Source organism: Chlamydotis macqueenii, chromosome 4 (assembly GCF_036417535.1).
Source record: "Chlamydotis macqueenii isolate bChlMac1 chromosome 4, bChlMac1.mat, whole genome shotgun sequence".
Classification (NCBI taxonomy): domain Eukaryota; kingdom Metazoa; phylum Chordata; class Aves; order Otidiformes; family Otididae; genus Chlamydotis; species Chlamydotis macqueenii.
Window position 1 is genome coordinate 49,654,092 of NC_141559.1, and position 23,265 is coordinate 49,677,356.

At 40.1% G+C, this 23,265-nt stretch overlaps 2 protein-coding genes across 4 annotated transcripts in view; both read left to right on the top strand.

The window, feature by feature from the left end:
* Positions 1 to 253: 253 nt before the first annotated feature.
* On the top strand, positions 254 to 10,902 carry TLR3 (toll like receptor 3). 2 transcript variants are annotated; one of them, XM_086747192.1, is made up of 5 exons: positions 254 to 327; positions 3,556 to 4,004; positions 5,413 to 5,604; positions 6,128 to 7,953; positions 8,572 to 10,902. In XM_086747192.1, exons 1-5 carry the CDS (start codon positions 294 to 296, stop codon positions 8,798 to 8,800), a joined length of 2,730 nt encoding a protein of 909 aa, XP_086603318.1. In that variant the 5' UTR covers positions 254 to 293; the 3' UTR covers positions 8,801 to 10,902. The 2 variants fall into 2 exon arrangements, with proteins under 2 accessions (XP_086603318.1, XP_010121034.1); XM_010122732.2 differs by having other exon boundaries at positions 266 to 403.
* A 2,160-nt stretch (positions 10,903 to 13,062) lies between these two features.
* Positions 13,063 to 23,265, top strand: part of FAM149A (family with sequence similarity 149 member A) — a 31,083-nt gene continuing 20,880 nt past the window's right edge. The window contains exon 1 of one of the 2 annotated variants that reach the window (XM_086746850.1): positions 13,063 to 13,376. In XM_086746850.1, coding sequence (XP_086602976.1) covers positions 13,063 to 13,376 — 314 coding nt within the window. Of the gene's footprint in view, positions 13,486 to 23,265 lie in introns of both variants that reach the window. The other variant, XM_086746848.1, reaches the window with a different exon arrangement.

Below are 23,265 nucleotides of genomic sequence, written 5' to 3' on the forward strand. Positions count from 1 at the left end.
GTCAGCAAATCCCGAGTGTCAGTGCGACTCCGAGCTCAGGGGCGATCTCCACCCTAGGCACCTCCGAAACGTTTCACGGCAAGGAGAGGAGGATGCGGAGGGACAGGGGATGCTCGTGGCCATGGGACGCTCGGCCGGCCAGGGGGTGGGGGCAGGCGGCCCCCCCGGCGCCGCTGGCCCCGGCTTCCCGCGGCGGCGAGCGCCTATTCCCGCTTTCGGTTTCGCTTCTTCCGGCTGCGGGCAGGCTGTTTCCTCATGGCTTCGGTGCGCTGAGAACCCTGCGCAGTCGCTGGATGCCCCAGACCGGAGGAGACGAAGCCGGCAGCGGTAAGTGGGCGCCGTCCTTCGCCTCTCGCTGACCACCGCGAAGCCAGAGGTGCAAAGGCGCAGCGCTGCGCAGCAGGTCGGGCCGTTTCCTTCGCCTTGGATTTCTCTTAACTTGCGAGTTACCAAAGTCGGTGACACTGCTGTTTGCTTAATGGGTGTGCTGGGGTGCTCCTGCCCGCATGTGGTGTCCCCAGCTGGCAGGAGGTATTTTTGTGTTTAAAAAAAAAAAAAAAAAAGGCAATATAGGTGAGGTGGGAATGTTCCTCCCTGGAAGATGCTGGAGGCTCCCCTGCTGAATTATCCAGATCTATTTTTTTAAAGTTCTTGCTCATAACATTTAAACTGTTGTTCTTTATTTTGTCCCTTAAACATTACTCTGTAACACTGTCCCTTGAGTCTGATAATGGGTGTGTGTGCTTTCTTCACTGGATCCCCAACCAAGGCATAAACCACCTCAAGCTGACTCCAGGCTTCTGCAATGGAAAAAGCAGAAAAAGGCAGCCCTTCAGGCCTCGCTGGAGGTCAGCCAAAGAAAGGGGTTTGTGTTTGTGCAGTACATTTCTTGTTTCTAGATTCTTAAAGATGAGCAGACAACAGCTGCTGAGGTGCCTGGCAGTGAACTGATCTCCCTAAAACAAACTTGCAGAAGGATGCAGGCCAGAAGTAAAGCTCGTAATGGAATCATAGAATCGTTAGGGTTGGAAAGGACCTTTAAAGGTCATCTGGTCCAACCTCCCTGCAAGGACCAGCGACATCTCCAAACAGATCAGGTTGCTCAGAGCCCCATCCAACCTGGCCTTGAATGTTTCCAGGGATGGGGCATCCACCACCTCTCTGGGCAACCTGTGTGTTGTGTCACAGATGAGCAGCATCACACAATACTACATGTTGTTCTTTTGTTTTCCTTAGCTCTTCCAGCAGCTGGAGTACAGAGGAATGAGGCAGGACAAGTGGTCCTTTATTTTCCTCAGCTGCAGAGACAGGGGTGCTGCGTTCAGCAGCAGCTGTAGCAGGTCAGGCTGTCTGCAGGACTATCAGGTTCAGTTATTTTCTTTCTCCTCCCCTTCCCTGTTTTGCCAGGCAGGTGAGTGGACAGTTAGGCTGTGTGAGCTGCAGGAGATGGGTCAAGCCCATACGTAGTGCCCAGGAGGGAACCGGTTTTTTTCATTGAGGTTTATTTTAAGTTGCCTTTTGCTGTCCTTTGTGTATGCCTTTGCAATGCTTTAGGGCTCTCTTTCCCTTGCTTGTATCCCCACTCCCATTGGATTTTACTGATGTCTCTCCCTGGATGGCCAGGTTGCTCCCACAGAGGCACTCACAGGGTTCCCTCTGGCCACTGTAACATGGATTTTTGTCACTGAAGCAGTCTTAATGTGTGGCCTCTGAAAAGGCAAACTCCTGTTTGGCTGCAGGTTGCAGTGTCAGTTCCTCAGAATGTTTTGTTGTAGTAGTGAACACTCTTCTATTTAAAAAACATCTGCTTCAAAGGCTTTTTCTTTTCTGTACAAATGTGCTGGTTTTATTTCTTCTTTTATTGTTTGCCATTGAGCAATAATCTAATGTGCGCAAATCTAGATCATGTTAATTAAACACAGGTCCAAGCAAAGGAAAATATGAGCTGCAGAACTAAGAAAGCTCATATTTCTGAGAGTTAGTCTTCTGCAAAGTTCTTGTAGATTCCTATGAAATCTAGTAAGGTTAAATTCCCTTATATAACCTCTTCTGTGGTGGGACACCAATAGTCTTCTCTATCTGGGAGGCCATCTTGCTGAGACTTAACTCACTGGTAAATTGGGTTTACAGGTGGGTTCCAAATTTGCTGGCAGAAGGCCATACAGATATGTGTGTATGGAGATTGTGGAGACACTCAAAGCTTCAAGGGTGAAAATATAACCTTGACATTTCTTTAAAAAGAAAAAAATCAAGTGGAGGAACCTAAGCTTACTCTTCTCTGCTAAATCATGGGAAAATATTCTGTCAAGCGCTCCCAAAGTATTTTTTCTGCCTCAGCTAAAGATTAATTCAGTAGAGAATGATATGGAAGATACACTGGATTCTTCTCTTGATTAGCAGAAATGCTATTCAATTAGACAAGCTCTATGACTCAGCAGGCTAGTCAAACCCTTTTGAGCTCTTACAGCTTTATTCAGAATGTGCATGGAATTAATTTTCTTTCTTATCCAGTAAAGTTGTATTACAAGATCACCAGGTGAATTTAAGCCTTATGAATACTACATTGAAATGGAATAGTATATGAAAAAGTCTGAGATGCATCAGAAATAGCAGAGCCATTGAAGATTAGAGCACCAGTGGACAGAGGCTGATATCCTAATAGAAGTGCTCAAAAGCTATGGGGCGGGGTATATAAATTCTTAAATGTGTAAGTTTTCCTGTAAGTATCCGGATAAATTTATTGAATTAGTGGACAGTGTTTTCTCTACACCTTGGCTCTTCATAGAATAGAATCATAGAATCGTTTGGGTTGGAAGGGACCTTCAAAGGTCATCTAGTCCAACCCCCCCTGCATTCTCTTCTTCATTTCTTTCTCTGATCAGGTTGGCACCAATTTATTTTGTCTGCTCTTGCTTTCTCATACACCTTTCTATAGCCTGGTATTCCTTCTTTTGCTATGAAATGGAAAGATGGTTAGAAATTTGTGTGGCTGGCTTGTAAACTAAAATCTGGCAAGAACTGTAAAATAAAGAAGTGGTGTATTAGGTATGCTTACCGCAGATAACTATAAATATTTTAAGTGTAGTTAAGCTCAGAGCATAGTGATTAACATTGAGAAGCCTGTGTATAAATATTTATCAGCGTGGTTAAGCTCAGAGCTCAGTGATTAACACTGAGGGGCCTGTGTATAATTTGTCATATTTATTGTATTTTATGCATGCTAAAGCAATGCAAAATTAATCAGAAAAGAGAAAATGGTTCGAAATCGGCATTGATAATAGATGAAGTGTTGGTAGCTTTTTGAACACTGTTATTTTTATGTAAGACTTTACATAAGACAATACTATTGTTTTTAAAGAAAAATCTTGCTTTAGAGAGATTATTAGATATACCTTTTCTGCAGAAATGAATGCTGCTTTATGGGTGAAAAATACTGAGTATTTCCTCAGTATAAAACTACATATTTTTTGAGCCTGGCTTGCTTAGCCTTCAGTTTAAGATATAAGTTGTGTCAAAATGATTGTAATTTGTACTGTGTTTATTTTGCCTTTGCAGATAAAATGATGGGAAGTGTTATTCTTTGGTGGAGCATCTTAACTGTCAGACTGGTGTCTGTCTGCTTCTTGTGTGCGTCAGCTGGAAAGCAATGTCAGATCCAAAATGAAATGGCTGATTGCAGTCACCTAAAGCTGACTCAAATTCCTTCAGATCTCCCAGACAATATAACGGGTTTGGACATTTCTCATAATCAGCTAAGACAGCTAGGTCCTGCAAATCTGACCAAGTACCGCCAGCTGGTTTACTTGAACGCAGGCTACAACAGCATCTCTAAACTGCAACCAGAATTATGCCAAAATGTGCCCCTGTTGCAGATTCTGAAGTTAGAACATAATGAATTGTACAAGCTCCCTGACAGAGTCTTTGCTTCCTGCACCAACCTGACTGAGCTCTATCTAGGATACAACAGAATAGCTTTTAAAAATGATCCTTTTGAAACCTTGGAGGTAAGCTTTAGAAATGCACCTTTTCATGTAAATAAAGTATAAATGGGGAATTTACTGTATTTTCCAGTGTGTGTACAGAACAGCTGCCTACGTGCGTCTGAAAATGCCCATCGTATAATATTCCTTCATTCCTTTTCTAAAGAAAAAGTCTAGTGGCTTCTTGTGTTAGAGCACACTGCAGTCTCAGACATCCTTACGAGTCAATGCTCTCTATTCCCTTTTCCCTATTGCATCCCATCGAGGCATCTTTCCCTACAGGATTTGTGCTGAAAGAATAGCAGCAGCAGATGACGTATAGGGCAGAGTGGATATGGTGGAATCCAAGTTGTCAAAAAATGGTAGCTAGCCTAAATTCTCAAGGTCAAGGTGTAATTACTCAGACCACGAAGGCCAGTGTTTAGGCTGAATGTAGAGTCTCCCAGGACTTTGGCGACTGAGAAAGAAAGAGTAAAAAAGTTTTTACTCTACTCTTGTTTTTCCTGGTAGTTTACACGTAGTTAAATATTCTCTGTAGCATCTATGAAGTTGGGGGACTAGCACAGGAGGCAGGAAAAGACTATTCCATTGTCTTTGCACTAACCAGGGAATCATGTCAAAGGAAGGGCCTAAGGATAAAGGAAAATAGAGACAATGTGGGTACTCATTGTTGTATAATGTTCTAACGAGTGTGCATGTTGTTTTGAACAAGTCTGAACTTTTCTGCTAAACTCAGTATTCCAGTTCAGTTACATAAAATGTGTTTGCTTGCATCATAGGACTGCTGACTCTCAGCTAAGTACAAACGAGTACAGGCAGCTTTGGTACTGGGAACAGAACTGAAGTTCCGGCCTTCCTCGCTTTGCTGCTGCCCTGCTACTGATGGAGGCCAGGCTTGAGGCACCTCAAGGCAGATTCTGTGGAGTCACTTTTAGGGTAGCATCTCTTCCCCTGCAGATGTAGGAGGAGTCTGAGCACCAGGGCTGGTCTTTGTAGGCTGCTACTGCACTCTTCCCTTCCTCACTTCCATTCATGAGGGTGGACCACAATGATGAGGGTGGAGGACAAGGTTTAATACTGCAGTAGTTGTAACTGCAGCCAGCTGTAGATTTTTGCTTTTATCACTTTATCTGGAGCAGGAGCGCTTTCAGTGAACTAAGGAATTTTAGATAAAGTAGTTCTTTGGTTTGCAGTAGATATTTTAGCAGGTTAAGACCATGAATACAATGAAAGTTACAAATGTGGGAAATATAGAAGGCTTCTTTCTGCAGAAGCTTGAAAGCTGCCATTTCTCTATTAAAAAAATTATTTTTAATTGTAGTATCACAACTAATTTGTAATCAATTAGACGCTAATGCAGTATTTTAAAATTGTTTTGTATTATATAAAATAAAAATAATGTTATACTTTTCTGTTTGCATCTTCTCACCAGAACTTGAATATTTTGGACCTATCTCATAATTTTTTGAAGTCAGCAAATTTAGGATTGCAGCAACAGCTGAAGAACCTTCGTGAGCTCATGTTGGATAGCAATCAAATCAGTGAGTTAAAAAAGGAAGACTTCAGTTTTCTTAGCAACACCTCATTGAACAGTCTTGATTTGTCATCAAATCCACTGAAAGAGGTAGGAAGCATTTCAAAACCAAAATTCAACAGCTGTCAGTATAAAATGGAACTATCCTGATTTATCCTGTATGATTATGTGGCATTTATGTTACATCTTTGATCCAAGGAGGTAAAAGCCAAAACCATTCTATTGAATACAGAATTACTGGGGAAAAAAAAAATAATAAAAGAAAGCTGAAGAAAGAGATAATCTGAATTTCAAAGATACTTCTAGTGAAAGAGTTTTACCAGTTGGATACAAAATTTTAATCAACTTACATCTCACTAAGCAACTTTCTATCTTCTAAAAGAGTACTGCTCAGAATTATGATAATTATGTTACAAATTTTACACCTATTATCACAAGAAGTATAAACTCCAAGAAGTGTGTGAACTTGGATGTGGAAAAATCTGAGTGTAGGAGTTTTATTCTGCTTGAAAATCTCGTTTGAAAACCTTTCCAACTTTTGGATTTATGGGGCTACTTTCTTACATAATACCCTTGCTTAGGTAAAAAATATTTTTTTTTCTTTTCCTTTCAGTTTCACATAGGATGTTTACATGCAATTGGAAACCTGTTTGGTCTCATACTGAACAATGTTGAACTTGGTGAAAATTGCACAAAGAAACTTTGTACAGAATTATCAAACACAGCAATACAGAACCTCTCACTGAGCCACGTGAAGCTTTCATACATTGGCAAGTCAACTTTCCAGGGGCTGCAAGGAACAAATCTTACAGTTTTAAACCTTTCCCAAAATTCTCTCTCTGTGATAGAAGATGACTCATTTCAGTGGCTTTCAAGTTTACAATACTTAAACCTGAAACATACTAACATTCATGTATCTTCACGGTTATTTTTTGGATTATCCAGCCTCAAAAATCTGAATCTGATAAATTCACTTAATGGGAAAATTGAAGATTTTTCCTTTCAGTGGTTATCCCACCTGGAGTACCTTATAATGGATAATAACAATTTTGCAGGAATTACTGCTAATATGTTCACAGGTCTGAAGAACTTGAAATACCTGAGTCTCTGTAACTGCAACATAAACCTACAAAGAATAACTAACAAAACATTTTCATCACTTGGGAATTCCAGTTTGCAGGTTCTCAACCTCACAAAAACAAGAATCTCTACAATAGAAAGTGGGGCATTTTCTTCCTTGGGACACCTAAAAATTCTTGATCTTGGTCTCAATGAAATCAGTCAAGAGCTCACAGGTCATGAGTTTAAAGGTCTCAACAATATACAAGATATTTACCTTTCCTATAATAAAAACCTAACTTTGCGAAGTGAATCATTCATTTTTGTCCCAAGCCTTAGAAAACTGATGCTGAGGAAGGTAGGTTGCAGTAATCTGGCACTTTCTCCTTCGCCTTTTCATCCTCTACAAAACCTGACTGTCCTGGACATCAGCAATAACAACATAGCAAACATAAAAGACGGCTTGTTTGATGGACTTCACAAGCTTGACATTCTGGATTTGCAGCACAATAATTTAGCCCGGCTTTGGAAACATGCAAATCCAGGTGGCCCTGTTCTTTTTTTAAGAGATCTTCCCAACTTGCGTATTCTTAATTTAAAGTCAAATGGGCTTGATGAGATTCCAGTTCAGGTTTTCAAGGGTCTGTTTCAACTGAAAACCTTGGATTTAGGATCAAATAATTTGAATTTGCTTCCAGCAACTCTGTTTAATGACCAAGCCTCTCTGAATTCATTGAACCTTCAGAAAAATCTGATAACCTCAGTTGAAGAAAAAGTGTTTGGCCCAGCTTTCAAGAGCTTGAGAATACTAGAGATGGATTCCAATCCATTTGATTGCACCTGTGAAAGCATTGCTTGGTTTGCTGATTGGCTTAATGCCACCCAAGCATATATACCTGGATTGAGGTCCCAGTACCTTTGCAACACCCCACCTAAATATCATGGTAGTCTGGTGTTGCATTTTGATAGCTCAGCCTGCAAAGACAGTGCTCCATTTAAACTTCTGTTTGTGATCACTACCACTACTGTGATGCTAGTAATTTCTGTTGTTCTTATCATCCATTTCGAAGGGTGGAGAATAGCTTTCTACTGGAATATTTCAGTAAATCGAATACTCGGCTTTAAAGAACTTGACAGACAACAAGAAGAGTTTGAATATGATGCCTATGTTATTCATGCAAGACAGGACAAGAATTGGGTGTCTAAGAATTTCATCTCTCTGGAAAAAAATGACCACTTTCAAATTAGGTTTTGTTTAGAAGAACGGGACTTTGAAGCAGGTGTATCTGAATTTGAAGCCACGATAAACAGTATAAAGATGAGCAGGAAGATTATTTTTGTGGTGACTGAACACCTCCTACAGGATCCCTGGTGCAAAAAGTGAGTAGGATATAAACTTTTGTATGTAAGGGAGAAAATTTCTTACAGATTTTTTAGCAAGTTAATATTTTTTTGCCGTGTAATTTAATAAAAAATAACATTTAATAAAAAATACTATGCAAATTCTACTTTACAATTGATTAAGTAAATATATTAAGTTCAGAATAATTCCGAAGTTAATACATTTAATTGCTCCACATGTGGAAATTTGAATCTCTCAGTCAATAGCAGATTGCTTTCCTTTAAACTAGATGTTTGAAAAGAGTAGTTATGAATGAGATTGCTAGCATCCAAAGATTATTTTTATTTGTCTTTAAACTAGTCTTTTCATCTTTCTTTTGTAGTAATGTTGAAAGGAACTTTGCTAAGCAAGGTTATATCATGACAGGGGACTTAAGTTATATTTTTTTAAGGATTTTTTTTCTTTAGTTGGAAAGTAACTAATTCAACATAAGTAGTGACAATTTTGTATCATAGAATAGACACTAAGATCCCTGTTTGAGTCCAACCCTTGAGTTTCAAATGTGCTATTATGTGAGCTATTAAAAGAACTCTTTGTCATTTTTTTCCCCTCCACATGAAAGAAAACATGCATTTTTGTCTTATTTTTTTCTTCAGTTTTAAGGTGTATCATGCTCTTCAGCAAGCTATTGAACAAAGTCGGGACTCCATCATATTGATCTTTCTTCATGATATCCAAGATTACAGGTTGTACCATGCACTTCAGCTGAGAAGAGGAATGTTCAGATCTCGTTGCATCTTGAACTGGCCAGCCCAGAAAGAACGAGTCAGTGCATTTCATCAGCAATTAGTGATGGCACTTAAATCTAACAGTAAATCGCACTGAGTTGTGAAAGTACAGATTTGAATTATGAGCTCATTTTATTGCATATTTTCTGTCATTGGAAAACTATTGAGCCTTCAGGAAAACCTGAAAAAAAAGTTTGTCATGCTGGAAAGATATGCACTATAATTTCAATTTACTTGTCTATATTCTTGTTCTTGCTGATATTTTAATTCGCCTGCACTGAAATGATGTCTTAAAATGGATCATGATTGACCGTTATTTCAGTCTGTGTATCAAAAATGTGGTGGAAATTCTGACAAGCAGAGAGAATGACTGATGTCCTAGGAAAACTGTCTATCTGATGTAGTGCAGAAAAGACATAGCCTCTCTACTTTAAAGGATATGTAAAAGAGAATGCAATAATGATAAGTTAGCAAATTCAGTGAAGAATGTAGAGTGGACACTACTGCTTGCTTTCATAACACAATAATAATTTAATTAAGTTAAATTAAAACTGGAAAGCTTTCCTTGTGAAGCAGAGTAAGTAACATGGAGAATTATTTCTGTAGTTGAAACCAAGAAACAGAGCAGAGTTTCAAAGTGAGTTTTAAAACCTTTGTTTTAAGAGAAAGCCACAGAAAGAAACCTGACCCTGTGAGCAGCCTTTTCAGAACATGCAGTGAAGGATTGTTTATGCTTTATGAGTGGGGCTAGTACTGGTGACTGTCAAAAACAGATTTTCAGACTAAAGAGTCAACTGATTTAATCAGTGTGGTATGAATGAAAAAAAGATGTTTTCTTTTTGCTACTGAAATTCAGACACCTGGCAGAAGGACATTTTTACTGGGAGGTGTCACCTTAATTCTTTGAATGCCCATAAAACTACATGTGCGCCTTTAAATAGAACTTGAAATCAATGTGAAACACAGCCAAGGCACAGCTGGTGGACCTGTGTACAATGAGTAAAGGCACAGAGACTTCTCTAGCATAACCAGAAGACAACTTTGTGGGGGAGATGGTGCTGCTGTAATTTCATTACCAAAATCTTTGTTACTGGTGAAACAACAACAACAAAAAGTAACCCTCCAAAAGAAACGGTTTTAAACTGTATCAGAAATATTGCTGTGACTACAGACTACTGTGACTATGTTACAGGTAGAATGGGAGAAAAACTTCGAAAGTTGATTAATTTCAAATTTTTTGTTTCCTTTTTCTTTATGACTGTATCTAGTTTTGCTTTTGATAGCTCAAAATTGTAAAGAAATCAGATAGAATTCTGTAGTTTAATTTCTAATATATAAATCTATTTTGTTTTTTTCCTTAACATACTTTACAGAAACATGGGCTACTTGGCAGTTGTCAGATCATTAATGTTCAAACATATGAGCTAGTAGCTTGATCTAGAGAGAGCTGGGAACCAGTAGAGTGCTCTGAAAGAATCTACATTGTGTTTGAGACTGGTTGCAACTTTATGGTGTGTTTGAGCACAATTTATTGTAAATTAGACACTAGACAGTCATTTTTATGATTTTGTTAATATTTAATTGCTGCTCCAAGTACCATATAAAACACTGTCAATTTTTAGTAGGTATGTGATCCTTCAGTAGCTACGGACTATTTTTAAATTGCTTTTTTCCCCCTAGCATTTCTGTCATCAATTTCAGTACCACCATTACTCAAAGAATGCTGTTTTACTGCTTGAGAAAATAGCTTTCAGATAGTTCAATACTTAACATTTTAGCAGCTTGTCCCATGATTTGTTATATGCATAGATTAAAAATGTTGTTTTTTAATAGGTTTGTATGTCCCATGATGATAAAAAATGCAAATGAGAAAAATAATTAATGAAATAGATTTTGCATGGACCAGAAGGGAAATGTGGCAGTGTAGAGTCTTCACTTGCTCAGGAAGCCCTGAGTGAAAACAAAAAAAAGCTTTGTTTACAGTTGAAGTGATAAGTGATGATTCCCTAATTACAGTAATAGCATTATCCCCATTGTGATGCTTTCATCTCATCTTTCTGACCTTTTCAGGTGAAGTGACAAATTCTCTATTCATGCTTACGCCATGAAAGTTGAGGAGGCAACTCCTGAGGAGGGGTGCCAGGTATGCACCATGTCAATCGTTCTTTCTCTTATTAAAGACTAACATGTGCAAAGGTTCCTCTGTTTCCTAAATCTGTAATGACACATAATAGTACAATTTCTCATTCCGCATCCATATGAATTTATTAGAAAATGTTAGCAGTTCACATGGATATTAAAAATGACATAAAGATGCAGAGAATGCATGGAGAAATGCTGAGGTGAAATGTGATACAAGAAGTCAGACTCGATGATCAAATGGTCTTTTCTGGCCCTTAAACTCTGACAAATAACAGTATGTCTAAATTCTGTAAATATTTTTCTTGCTACTACAAATGCCCCCAAAATCAGTCTCAGAACCTTGAGAAAATGTGTTACGGATGGCTGGTTTTGTAAAATAGCTAAGAATACAAACTAAAAGTATTTGCTGATGAGTGAAAATAATTTTAAATGATAAAAATATGATGATGCGTTCTAAACAGTTATTTCAGTACCTACATTCAGTTTAAAATAATTTACAACAGAAAAAGACATTATAAAGGCTGACAGTGAGAATTAGACTAATGTTAAAAGCAGTAAGCACATAATCATAAACAAAAAGCAATAAGCACATAATCACCAATTATACTTGACATAAAATTTGCATATAAATTTTCCCTGTTTGTCTGAAAGTTATCTACTTCTGCTCTGGTCCTGTACATTTGTCTGACAATATTATTGAGAGTAAATAAATGGGCTTACCATGGCAAAGACTTCTAAGTGCTTTCGGGTTTAACAGTCTGTAACTGAGCTGGGTAGATTCTTTGCAGTGGGCAGCATCCGACTATATTATGCTGATTTATTTGCTGAGGAGTTGGACACCAAATAAATGAAAAATAGTTCCAAACTTGTAATGTCAAAGATATTACCTGGGGGTGAAGAGGAATCATCTGTATTGAAAGCAGAATATTAAAAGTCTTGAGTGAGGCAGAATGCTCATGTCTGTAGATTTGGGGTGGAACCTGATTGTTTCTGTGGTTCTTGAATGACAGGGAGTGGTGAACAACTTACAGACAGGGATGTCCATAACAGATTCTATTCCAGGTCTTCATGCAGGGTTGCTTCAGGTCTACACCTGAGATAAGTTACTACACACCAATATGCTCAATTATGCTACTTTCGCTGTGGCTCAGTCAAGGCTTTTTGGCGTCATGAGGAGTAAACGCAGATTGTGCTGCTGTTAGTTTTATGTGTGCCTATTCCACAAGGTTTGTTCAGAACATATTTATTTCAGTTTGTAAGAAAAAAAAAGGCCAAGAGTGTCCCAATTTCAAATCTCAGTCCTGAACTTGGTGTCATGTATGCCCTACCCTGCCAGCTCATTGCACTCCTTTAGGTGTATCCTTGGTTGTCATCTACTAGCAGCTGCCAGCTTTAAGTTGATACTGTGACTACTTGCTTGATGTATGATCCTAGGCTTGTAGATATAAAGGAACTGTGCTGGCCTTCAGCCTGTGCTGTTCTTTTGGATGCTGCCAAGGGCCACGCCACCTAGCATATTCTGAGGTGACGCAATGCCATAGCATCAGCCATTACAGTGTCCCCAAAATGGTGCTGGCATGACTGCTCTCCATCCAGATGGACAAACCCTGTGTTCCAAAGCTAGTGCGGTATTTGCCCCAACCTCTACTCGTGTTCCTCCAGCTGCCTGGTATTTGTAGCAAAATAGGGAAAGGTCTTCGATCCTGATAACCTCCACTGCTCTCCAAGCTGCCTGGGGTTGTTGGTTGCATCTTTGCACGTGGGGTGTTGCTCCTCTGCAGCTCTCTTCTGCGGTTTCCTGACACGGTGTTAAAAAAGGTGTAAAGAGGTGTAGAGGATTGGGTTGGTATTGCTCCCCATTTCTATTAAACCCTTTCTGCGCACAGCCGTGTGCGTCGCATGCTGGCAGATGGAGTTGGGTTTCTGCCACTTACTATTTGGTGGGATTTTAACTTAAGGGGCAATGCCACACTTTATTGCCTTGGCTCGCAGGCTGCAGCAGGTTGCTGCCCTCCGCTGCCAGAGGGCTCTCGGGTGCGCAGGCTGATGGCGGCTCACAGGTTTTTCGCCGGCCCGGTGCCCCCCACCGCAACACGCACCGCCCTCGGCGGGGTTTGTTTAGCCTAGCAACGCTCGCCGGGCCGGGCGGGAGGCGGCGGCAGGCAGCTCCCCCCGGGAGGGCCCGCTGGGGCGGGAAGGCGCTCCCGCCCCGCCGCCATGCAGGTGTCGGCGCTGGACCTGAGCGCCCTCCTAGCCAAGCTTCGCCGGGCCCCCGCCACGGCCGGCCCCCGCCCCACCCCGACCCCCAGCCCGCGCCCCGCGTCCGGCGGGGGCTGCGCCGCGGGCAGGGCGGTGCCGCTGGCGGGGGGAAAGGGCGGTCGCCCCCCGCGCCCGGTAGCCGCCGCGGCGGACAAGGAGTGCGGGGGGCGGGCGGGCGCCAAGGCCCTGCTCATCACCCTGCCCGACATCGGCGAGGAAGCGGCGGCCGAGAGCGACGGGGAGGAGGCGGCCTGGGGGCCGCCGCGCCCCGCGTGAGTGCGCGCCCCCCTCCAAAACCTGGGCGGGAGGGTGTGCGTGTGCCCCTGCCTCCTGTGGGGTGTCTCCGTCCTGGGCACGTGATTTGCATGGGGGCCGTTTTCGGTAAGAAGGAAAGAGCGGGCTGTGCGTGGAAGTACGCGTTTCGGTCACAGCCTGGTAAAAATCTAAAGTGTTGATAAGGGGCAGGGAACTTTGGATGCTTCTGCGTTTGATCTGCGAGACGCGCCTTGGGAAATGTTTAGGTTTTGCTGAGGATGAAGCAGCCTGCGAAGTGCGTGTGCTGTCGGATGCCGTTGGTGATACGTGCTGAAGCAGGGGTGCGGTAAAGCAGCCAGCGGTTTCTGGGTGTACGTGAAGCAGAACAGCTTCCTGAAGTCAGGAACAGTTATACTACTGCATTGGTGGAGTATTTCATACTCTTGCAAAAAAAAAAAAAAAAAAGGCTACTGTATCTGTTACAGGAGCATCTGTAATTGCTGCCTCTGTAGTACTAAGCTATGCTAGTCTTTGATATTACAATCAGAAAAACGTTAATATTTTGTCAGGTGTCGATAGGGATTAATATATTTTGGAAAGTTATGGACTGAAATCTCTTTAGTATTCTGTTAAACTTTCAGATGGGTTTTAGAACTTCTACTTTTACTTTGGTTTCCATGTAGCATAGTATTTAAATGACAGTCCTCTGGCTTTCTGAATCAGTCTCTAGCTCTTCCCTGGCAGAGAAATTGTGCTTATTTCCCAGCGTTCACGGTCATTAGAGTGGGTATGTTAGAAGGCAGGCATCTATTGAGTCCTTTTGGAATCAGTTTATGACCCTGATTTCTGTGAATGTGGTTCATTTGTTTTTGAATGTGCTGGTAGCATTTGCTTCTGTAAGCTTTAGTAGCAACTATGTCTTGAAAGTCAGTGCCTGCTCTGTTTTGGAGGGGGAAGGAAGAGAAGTGTTTTATGCCTGTTTAAACTGATCTAATGATTTCAAGGACTGTCTCAAGTACTTGTGTTGTAAGGTATAATAATGATTCATTAATCTTCTGATTTACCTACCTCTTCTATGATTTTGTGAACTTTGGGCATATTATCTCTTAGCCTTCTCCAAGAGTCCCAGCCTTTTTAGCTTTCCTTCTGATGGTGGCTCTCTGTTCCCTTAATCGTGTTTGTAGCCCTTACTTCAGTGTGTCGTTCTTGAGATGCAGGGACAAGAACTGCGCACTGTATTCTGTTTGTGGACACAATAAGGTTTTACACAGCAGGAAAGTGATGGTTTCAGTTTCTGTCTCAGTATCATTCCTGATGTGGACCATTCCTGATGTTGGGGGCTTTGGTTGTCACTGTATATTGAGTCCATGATGACTCCAGGATTGCTTTCCAAACTGTAACTGCCAGTCCCAATGTCAGCTTCATGAAAAGGTGCTTTAGATTGTTTTTTTTCCTTTATAACAATTGGTAATACATATTTGTAAATACATACTTTTATCTAGATATTTATAAATTTATTTTCGCAAATAGTAAATTAAATGAAATATTGTAATTGCCAGATAACTAAGCTATGTAACACTGTGGAAATAATACAAGTAGGAACACAAACCCTCCCTGATGTACTTCTTTTATTTCTCCCTACTCACATCTAGTTATTTGGTTTTGTTTTGGAATAAATTGTAAGCTCTTTCAGGCTTAAACTTTTTCTGCATTTGTGTAGAATAGTAGCCTTTCTAGAATAGGGAGGTTAATCTGGTTTGAAGTATATTGACAGAGTTCTGTTGAAAAGGCGTTTGATGCTTAATATAAACAATACCAGAACCACATCAGTGTTGTTTGCCTATAATTTTCCACTCCTTGTTTATTTTTTTCTTAGTACTAAAAATAAAGCCAAGTATAATGCTGTATGAGCTGGTAAGCCTGTTGAAGGGCCGATGACTTTTGTAATTAAAAAAAAAAAGATTAAATTCACTCTTAAGACAAACTAATTGATTATAACGGGATGAAGGATAAACCCTATTACATTAAAATTGGTTGTGTAAAGCAAAGTGCTTATTTTGGCTTGCTATTGAAACAGTTCTAACTGATATCCCCTCATTATCCCCAAACTGTTATACTTCTGTATGCATGGTGGCATTTCAAATATTTTATTCATAGCAGTCAAGCTTATTCTGATAAGGTATTGTCTGTCTTCAAAAAAACAAAACCAAACCAGAGAGATGCAGAAGAAGGAATAAGATACAGCACTTTGACAAGGAAAGTCTATACCTCAACATTAGCATTTTTTTAATTAGGTGGTTCCACTTAAGCTTTTAGAAGCAGCATCTTAATTAAATATTGAAAACTTGGGTATTCCTTGCCTAGAGTTCAGATTTGAATTTGTGAGTTATAGAATATGATGCTGTATTAGTGATAGTTACACATAGGAAGCTTTTGCTTACCCAAACAAGGTTACGCTGGGACAAGATTTATTGCGGTTTAAAATGTTTTAGAAGACATTGTCAGTGGCTACTAATTACTTTCATTAATAGCAATTTCCTAGAATTGTAGAATAGTTTGGGTTGGACCTAGACTAAATGACCCTTTAAAGATCATCTAGTCCAACCCCCCTGCAAGGAGCAGGGACATCTTCAAGTACATCAGGTTGCTCAGAGCCTCATCCAACCTAGCCTTGAATGTTTCCAGGGATGGGGCACCTGCCACCTCTCTGGGCAACCTATTCCAGTGCCTCATCACCCTCACAGTAAAGAATTTCTTCCTTCTATCTAATCTAAACCTACCCTCTCTCAGTTTGAAACCATTACCCTTTGTCCTATCCCTACATGCCCTTGTCAAAAGTCCTTCCCCAGCTTTCTTGTAGGCCTCCTTTAGGTACTGGAAGGCCACTATAAGGTCTCCCTGGAGCTTCCTCTTCTCCAGGCTGAACAGCCCCAACTTTCTCAGCCTGTCCTCATACGAGAGGTGCTTCAGCACTCGGGTCATCTTTGTGGCTCTCCTTTGGACACTGTCCAACAGGTCCACGTCCTTCTTGTGCTGGAGGCTCCAGAGTTGTTTGCAGTACTCCAGGTGGGGTCTCACCAGGGCAGAGTAGAGGGGCAGAATCACCTCCCTTGACCTGCTGGCTACACTCCTCTTGATGGAGCCCAGGATGCAGTTGGCTTTCTGGGCTGCAAGCACACATTGCTGGCTCATGTCCATTTAACTATAAGTAATTGGTTAGTAAATGAAAGGATCCTTTTTATGTCTTACTATTTTTTCTTAGGTGCTGACAAGTTGATAGCAATCAAAATAAACTATTTCGCAAAATAGTGAAAATCTGGCACTGATTCCTTTCTATCTTTCCCAGGTATTCTGAATTTTCTGAGCTCTGCAACTACCAGCAACTGGTCCTAATACTGTGTAGGGCTAGACTGTAGCAGTACTTTGTAGGGTTTTACCTTTACTGTTTACTTACATAGTGATTTCATGTCCTTCTAATTGAATTGAAGTAGCGGTAATTAATAAATCTCTTTTTCTTCAAATGGAGGAAAAAATCCACTTTTATTACTGTTGTTTGGAAAAATATATTCTGCTATGTAAGATCATTATATTCCTTGGGAGGATAATGAGACTTTACGCTACACGCACCACAGTATGCTGATGACACCAAGACACATAAATTCCTTTTTTTTAAGAAACATGATTGTTGTTATCCTAACATGTTGCAATAACTAGGGGAGATAACAGCCCTTAGCTGATCTAAACGTAAATTGGGCAAGGCTTAAGTTATGTTGTTTAGGAGTGGGTAATATTCTGTAGAAATCAGTTGCAGTTCTGCCCAATTTCAGGATAGTTCTAACACACAGAAAATGTGTTTGTGAACTTGATATGAGAAGGGTAGCTTTTTTTTGGTGATGTAAAATGCTGTCTACTGCCAGCTTTTATTTCTCAGTAGCTCAAGCTTTGGCCTTCAAAATGATTAACTTTGAAAATGTGCATATAAGGAACTTGAGGAGCTGCAGAAGAGGAGGGAAACTCGGATCCTCTGTCTCCTGTTTTATACCACTAAAAGCAATAGATCTCTTTCACACTGTAATGCATACTAACCTAGATAAAGCATTGCAGTGTTACTTAGCTGCTCATTCCCATTGTTGTACTGATCTAGAAGAGTAAATGTAGTAATATGGTGATGTGCCATGGTCTGGTTTTTTCATTGCAAATAAGTTTAAAAGAGCTTAGAGGTAAATTTTAATTGTACATGGTATTATGAAAGTCAATATTCCTCTATATGGATTGAACTAAAATAATTCCTAACACTTTCTAATATTGTATGTAATATAAAGTTTTTGCTAAGGTCTTATGAAGTTTCCAGCAAGTAGCTAATCAGCTAGGGACTAAATGTCAAAAAAAAAAAAAAAAAAAAAGCTAAAACCAAAGAATCTTGATTTTCCTCAAAGTTCTTTTATTGCTTTCAGATGCTAAGAGCTTATTCTTGTGTACCTTTAATATTAGTCTGTGTTGTTTATAGGAAACTAAGGTGGTATGTTTACAACCAAGCATTTTATTTCTGATCCAGCGCTTGGTGAGTGGGATCACTAGGGTCACCCGTGGACAGGAGAAGAGGAAACACCCTGGACCCATTTTGTTACTCTTACCTGTGATTGTGAGTTCCTCTAAAATCAGTATTTTTATTTTCCCCAATAGTTCTGATAAGGTGAAAGATTCTTGGATCCTGCAGTAGTTTGCTGGAAGTTCATGGTCTTTTCAGTGGTGAAATCGCTCCTATCAGCCTGCTCAAATTATAAAGGAATTGGAGATTTGTTGTCTTCCCAAAATACTGAACTTGGGACTGAATGAATGAGTCTTTTCTAGCTTTTGCCAGAGTTTTGTTGGATAATTTCTGAAGTGATCTGCCTGTGTACTTGTGCATGCGTATACATGTACACTCTGTGGATACTAGAGATGGGGATTTCTGTGCTGTTTTGACGCCTTCACTTGAAAACACATCTGTGTAATGTACCCTAGTTGGCACACAGATTTTTTTTTTTACCGGATAATTTATTCTGAAGGGGAAGTCTTAAGTAACCAATGCTAATTTTTTTTTTTTTTTCCCCATATCCCTCTATTTTTTGCTAAAGCACATTCTAAATAGTTCTTAAAAGCTCTGGGACTATGTGAGGATTCATGTGTAAAGCTTTTTAGAATTTTTGATAAAAATACATGTATACACACTTTATACTCCATTCAGAGAGTTTGGAATGCTTTTATTCTATAAGCTCTAAGGGATAAATCCTAAATAGTATGCTTTGAACAGTGCGATGAGATACCTCGCAATGAGTCAGTCTCTGAGAATATCATTGTAATGTTTTCATCCAGACATAAATCATCGCGAGGCAAAATGAAACATAGCATTCAGTTCTATGATCAGCAAGTAAGTGTCCATTGGTAAATAAAACAGAAGCACACATAAAGGTGTTTCACAATTTTAGTAGGTTAAGAATATGGGATTATGTATGTCAAGGTTGAAGAAGTTCTACCTCAGTAACCTGTACTTGTCACTCGCTAAAATGTGACCCAACTACTGACGCAGTGTAGAAGTAAAACATTAAATAATGCGTAGCTGATGAGATGGGGTACAAGCAGGAGATTGCCTAACTGAACGCTGTCCGTCATCAGCACGTAGTTCCTCTGCTCTGGCTGATACACCTCTGTTTCAGCATATTTACATAGTGAGCACTTCTGCTTTAGAATGTGTGAAATATGTTCTTTGACGCCTCCTGATATGAAAGAAAAACATTTAAATAAGGACATGGTGCTCTGGGAACATATTGCAAGACTGATTAGTACTTGAGATAAGCACTGGAAGAGATGTCTACACAGTACTGACAGCGTTACAGTTGTATCCTTATTTTTGTTACTGATGGCTGCAGAACTGAAGGGAGAGGCTTCTGCAGTGTAATATTTTGGCAGAGTATTGGAGCACTTGCTGAAGTTTGATGCTGAGTGTTATCTGCAATGTAGCAGATGAAATAGTGTATTGAACATCATCTGGTAGTTCAAGTGAAGAAAAGTGGAAGTACAGCTTTGATCCCGTGACAAGCAGACTAGATGCAGTGGCTATATATGTATTTTTTAAACATTATAAACTCAATGTCTTGACCTCACTGCAAAATTTTGTAAGCTATTTAGAAGAGAGACTTAAACAACTTTGATGCTTGAAATGAAAGCTGTTCTGATCTCTTTGATGTTATGCTGATGAAAGAGGTTTGTTATGAAAAGATAACAACTGAATTTCCAGGTGTACATCAGTAACAAGAACTTACAGAGAAGGTCTTGTGGACCGCTTCCAAGTGTTTTGTTAGGGTGTTACTCCCTGCCTGTCTATTCACAGACACTTGATCCTGCAGCAGTAAATGCCTCCTATCAGATCCAAAGAAATAAAACACCTTCTCTAAGACACTAATTAGCATTCTTTATTATTGCACTTAATTAAGATGATAGTATTTTTCTTAATGTAAATTCATAATTTATATTAAAAAGTCAGATTTACTTCTATAAATAGAAGAGGTACTTAATATGCGTATCTTGTTCTCACAAATTGTTTATATTTCCTAGAACCAAGTATTATAGTTGTGTTTTTATTTCCACAGTGAACCAAGATTAGAAATAGATTAAAAAACCCCCAAAACTCGTCAAGCTCATGCCATCTTAAAGGCTTTATAATTTTGAAATATATTCAAAATTTGTAGAAGAATAAATTTACTATATACATATAGTTTAAAGAACTAAGCTTGTCTTTAAAATCAAGAAAGTTTATTGTTACTCTGTCTTGTAATGATAGGAGCAGAACTCAACACAGATCATGGTTGCAAAAGCCTTAAATCTATTTTTCAGAATTTTCTAATCTTGAAAAAAAATCCTGAATTTCAGGATTCAATATGAAAATGCCTAATCTTAGGCATTGCACTTAAGTCTGTGTAGTATATATATCAACATAAGATGCTGTATTGTGTGGACTGAGTATTATTCTCAGAATCATAGACTATCTAAAGTTGGAAGAGACCCATAAGGATCATCAAGTCCAACTCCTTGCTCTTCGCAGGGCAACCTGAAACTAAACCATGTGACTAAGAGCATCGTCCAGACGCTTCTTGAACTCTGACAGGCTTGGTGCTGTGACTGCTTCCCTGGCGAGCCTGTTGCACTGACCTGTGACTGACCATCCTCTCAGTGAGGAACCTTTTCCTAATGTCTGATCTAAACCTCCCCTGATGCAGCTTCATACTGTTTCTATGTGTCCTATTGCTGGTTACCAGAGAGAGATCAGCATCTCCCCCTCCACTGCTTGCCTTGCCTTGAGGAAGTTGTAGACTGCAATGAGGTCACCCCTCAGCCTTCTCTTCTCCAAGCTGAAGAAGTGACTTCAGCTGCTCCTTGTAAGTCTCGCAAGGCCTTTCACCATCTTGGTCGCCCTCCTCTGGGTGCGCTCTGATAGTTTGATGGCTTCCTTATATTGAGGCACCTAAAACTGCGCACAGTGCTTGAGGTGGGGCTTCACCACTGCAGTGTAGAGTCTTATGTGTGTATTAAAAATTACAGCCTGTTTTTCCCTTATTCCATCTCTTTTGAAATAGTCCTGAAGATGCAGGAGGATATATGCACTGCTATATGTGTTGTCACTGGTTTAAAAGACGGTTATGTTCACTTATTTTTTATTTTTCTTCCCTTCAGATGCAATATCAAGTGGAGACTTAAACCCTATGGAGAAGCAGGTCTTGGGTAGAGAGGTGATTTTGAGTCCAGCTAGCAAACACTGTGTGCAGAAGGCTGCCGCAGAGGATTAACAAGCTGCAGATAGTGATGTGAGGAAGCACTGAATAACCTCTGTGCTCTGGAATTCAGGTTCTGAGATAATGTGTTGCTACCTGGAGGTGAAGAGGAGTCGTGGTGCTGAGTTGCAGTGGGCTCTTCTGCTGGCCAAGAATTTATTTTTTTTTCCTGTAGCCATTATGCGATTACTACCCAAAACTGAGATAAAAGTTCAAATCATAGCCTTCTTGGAGGCCATTTGCCTGCCTAGACTGCAGTCATTACAGTGTTATCATGCGGTAATGAGGATATATATTGATTAGCTGCATTGCACTGATGAGCAACGATATTCCTTTGGCAATGTCTTTCAAGATTACCTCCTCTCTGGAGCTGAAGGCGGTGCATTCTAAAGCTATCTTCTTTTAGAACCCAGTGTGGCTTTTATGATTATTTAGGAAAAGATTTTTAGCTACGTAGGAAGAACTTTACATTGTGGCAAATTACATTAATTTGGTCAGATCAAAAAGATTGTCACCTGAAAACTCACTAAAAGTTCAAATGTATGAACGCTCCCAGGGTAGTGCAATCATCAAAGCGTCTGTAACCCCTACGTAAATTCAAAGATAGTAAGTGCCATTTCTGAAAAAGGGAGCACCCAATCATGTAGTACGATGAAGGGCTGACAGTAGAAAAGCTCTGAAAGGTTCTTGTTTTCAAGCTTCAGATGAAGTTAATACTTCCTTGAACAAAGAGCAAGATGACTGAGAGCACTTAAATGCTTTTGATGATGGTTGTTAATAGATAAGAGAGCAAAATGAAAATCATCTCTGGGTCTGGAGTGACACTCATCAACAAAGATGTGCTGTCTTTTTTTTGGAGTGTATCTTTGCTAGATGTCATGTCTGCTACACAGCCTCTGGCATGTTCAGTAATGATATTGATAAAGATGTTGTGTTGCTGGAAGCTTAGAAGGTAAAAGTTTGCTGTACCTCCTTCCACAGCAGATTTTTTTCCCCTCATTGAGCCATGTCATTTCTAAGCAAATAGGCGAAACTGTATTATAGCTGTCTTAAAATATTTTTATGCCAAAGGCTAGTTGAAAGATCTATTAAATTTATCATGAGTCTGCTTCATTTACTGTGTACCTACTGGGGTTACCTTAGCTAAACTATTCCAGAGGTGACTTTTCAAGATAGGCCACAGTTGTCTTAACTTTGAGAAAACTGAGGAATTAGTGATTGTAAGCAGGAACAGCCATTGCTGTAATCTACCTTGATTTCCTTTGTATTGCTGAAGTAAGTAATTAAAGGCTGAGCCAAACTGAGTGCTTTCAACAGCTGTAAAAGTCACTGGGTCTGTCTCCTAAAAGGTTCAGCCTGCTGAAGGAAAAATTCGGTGCTGTTGTATTAACCCCATGGAAGCATGCTCAGCACTGAGCACTGTTGCTACAGCAGTCTTGAGATACGCCTCCTCCAGGGTCTGCCAACGATGCTCAGTACTGTCTGTCATAGTTGGCAGTTTGTGGTCATTGAAGTTGTTACAAGAGGGCAAAAGTGCTCTTATCTTTTTCAAGGTCCTCTGAGTCTATTTGAAAAAAATAAGTAAATAAACATCTGTCTTGTCAAGCAATACTGGGAGACTGTACCACAGTCAACTGCAACCAAGTTGGACCAATGCCTGCCTCACCTAAGAGGGAAGAGGGTGTGTGTAGTGCCTATGAGCTTTGTCCTTTCTGTGGTGTAAATGTTCAACTACAGTGGTGCATGCCTGGAATATTGTTCATCATTGATGCAGAAAGCAGCTGGGGGATGTGTGGAAGGGCCCTTCTGTGCAGCAATGATAACTCGGTGTCCTTTGTAATGAATCATTTTCTGCTCCTGAAAGGTGGGCACTGTGTTGACAGTAGCTCTTTACAGAGGAATATTTAAGCAGGCTGGATTAGTGAAGTAACAACTTCTGTTCACTATATCACTTCAAAGAAGAATAAGAAATAGACTCCCATAGTAATTGTCTAAAACCAGTGTAAGAAAGGATGGTGTGATTTCAAAATCAATTTCTTCCCACAGATGTATATGTTTATGCTAAAGAGAGCTTGTATTTTGATTTTTTTTTTTAATA

Bases quoted from the DNA above. Each gene is read 5' to 3' on its own strand.
- TLR3 (XM_086747192.1), top strand. From the start codon at position 294: ATGCCCCAGACCGGAGGAGACGAAGCCGGCAGCG. The intron at 4,005-5,412 runs GTAAGCTTTAGA...TCTTCTCACCAG, and splicing joins ATCCTTTTGAAACCTTGGAG to AACTTGAATATTTTGGACCT. The intron at 5,605-6,127 runs GTAGGAAGCATT...TTTTCCTTTCAG, and splicing joins CATCAAATCCACTGAAAGAG to TTTCACATAGGATGTTTACA.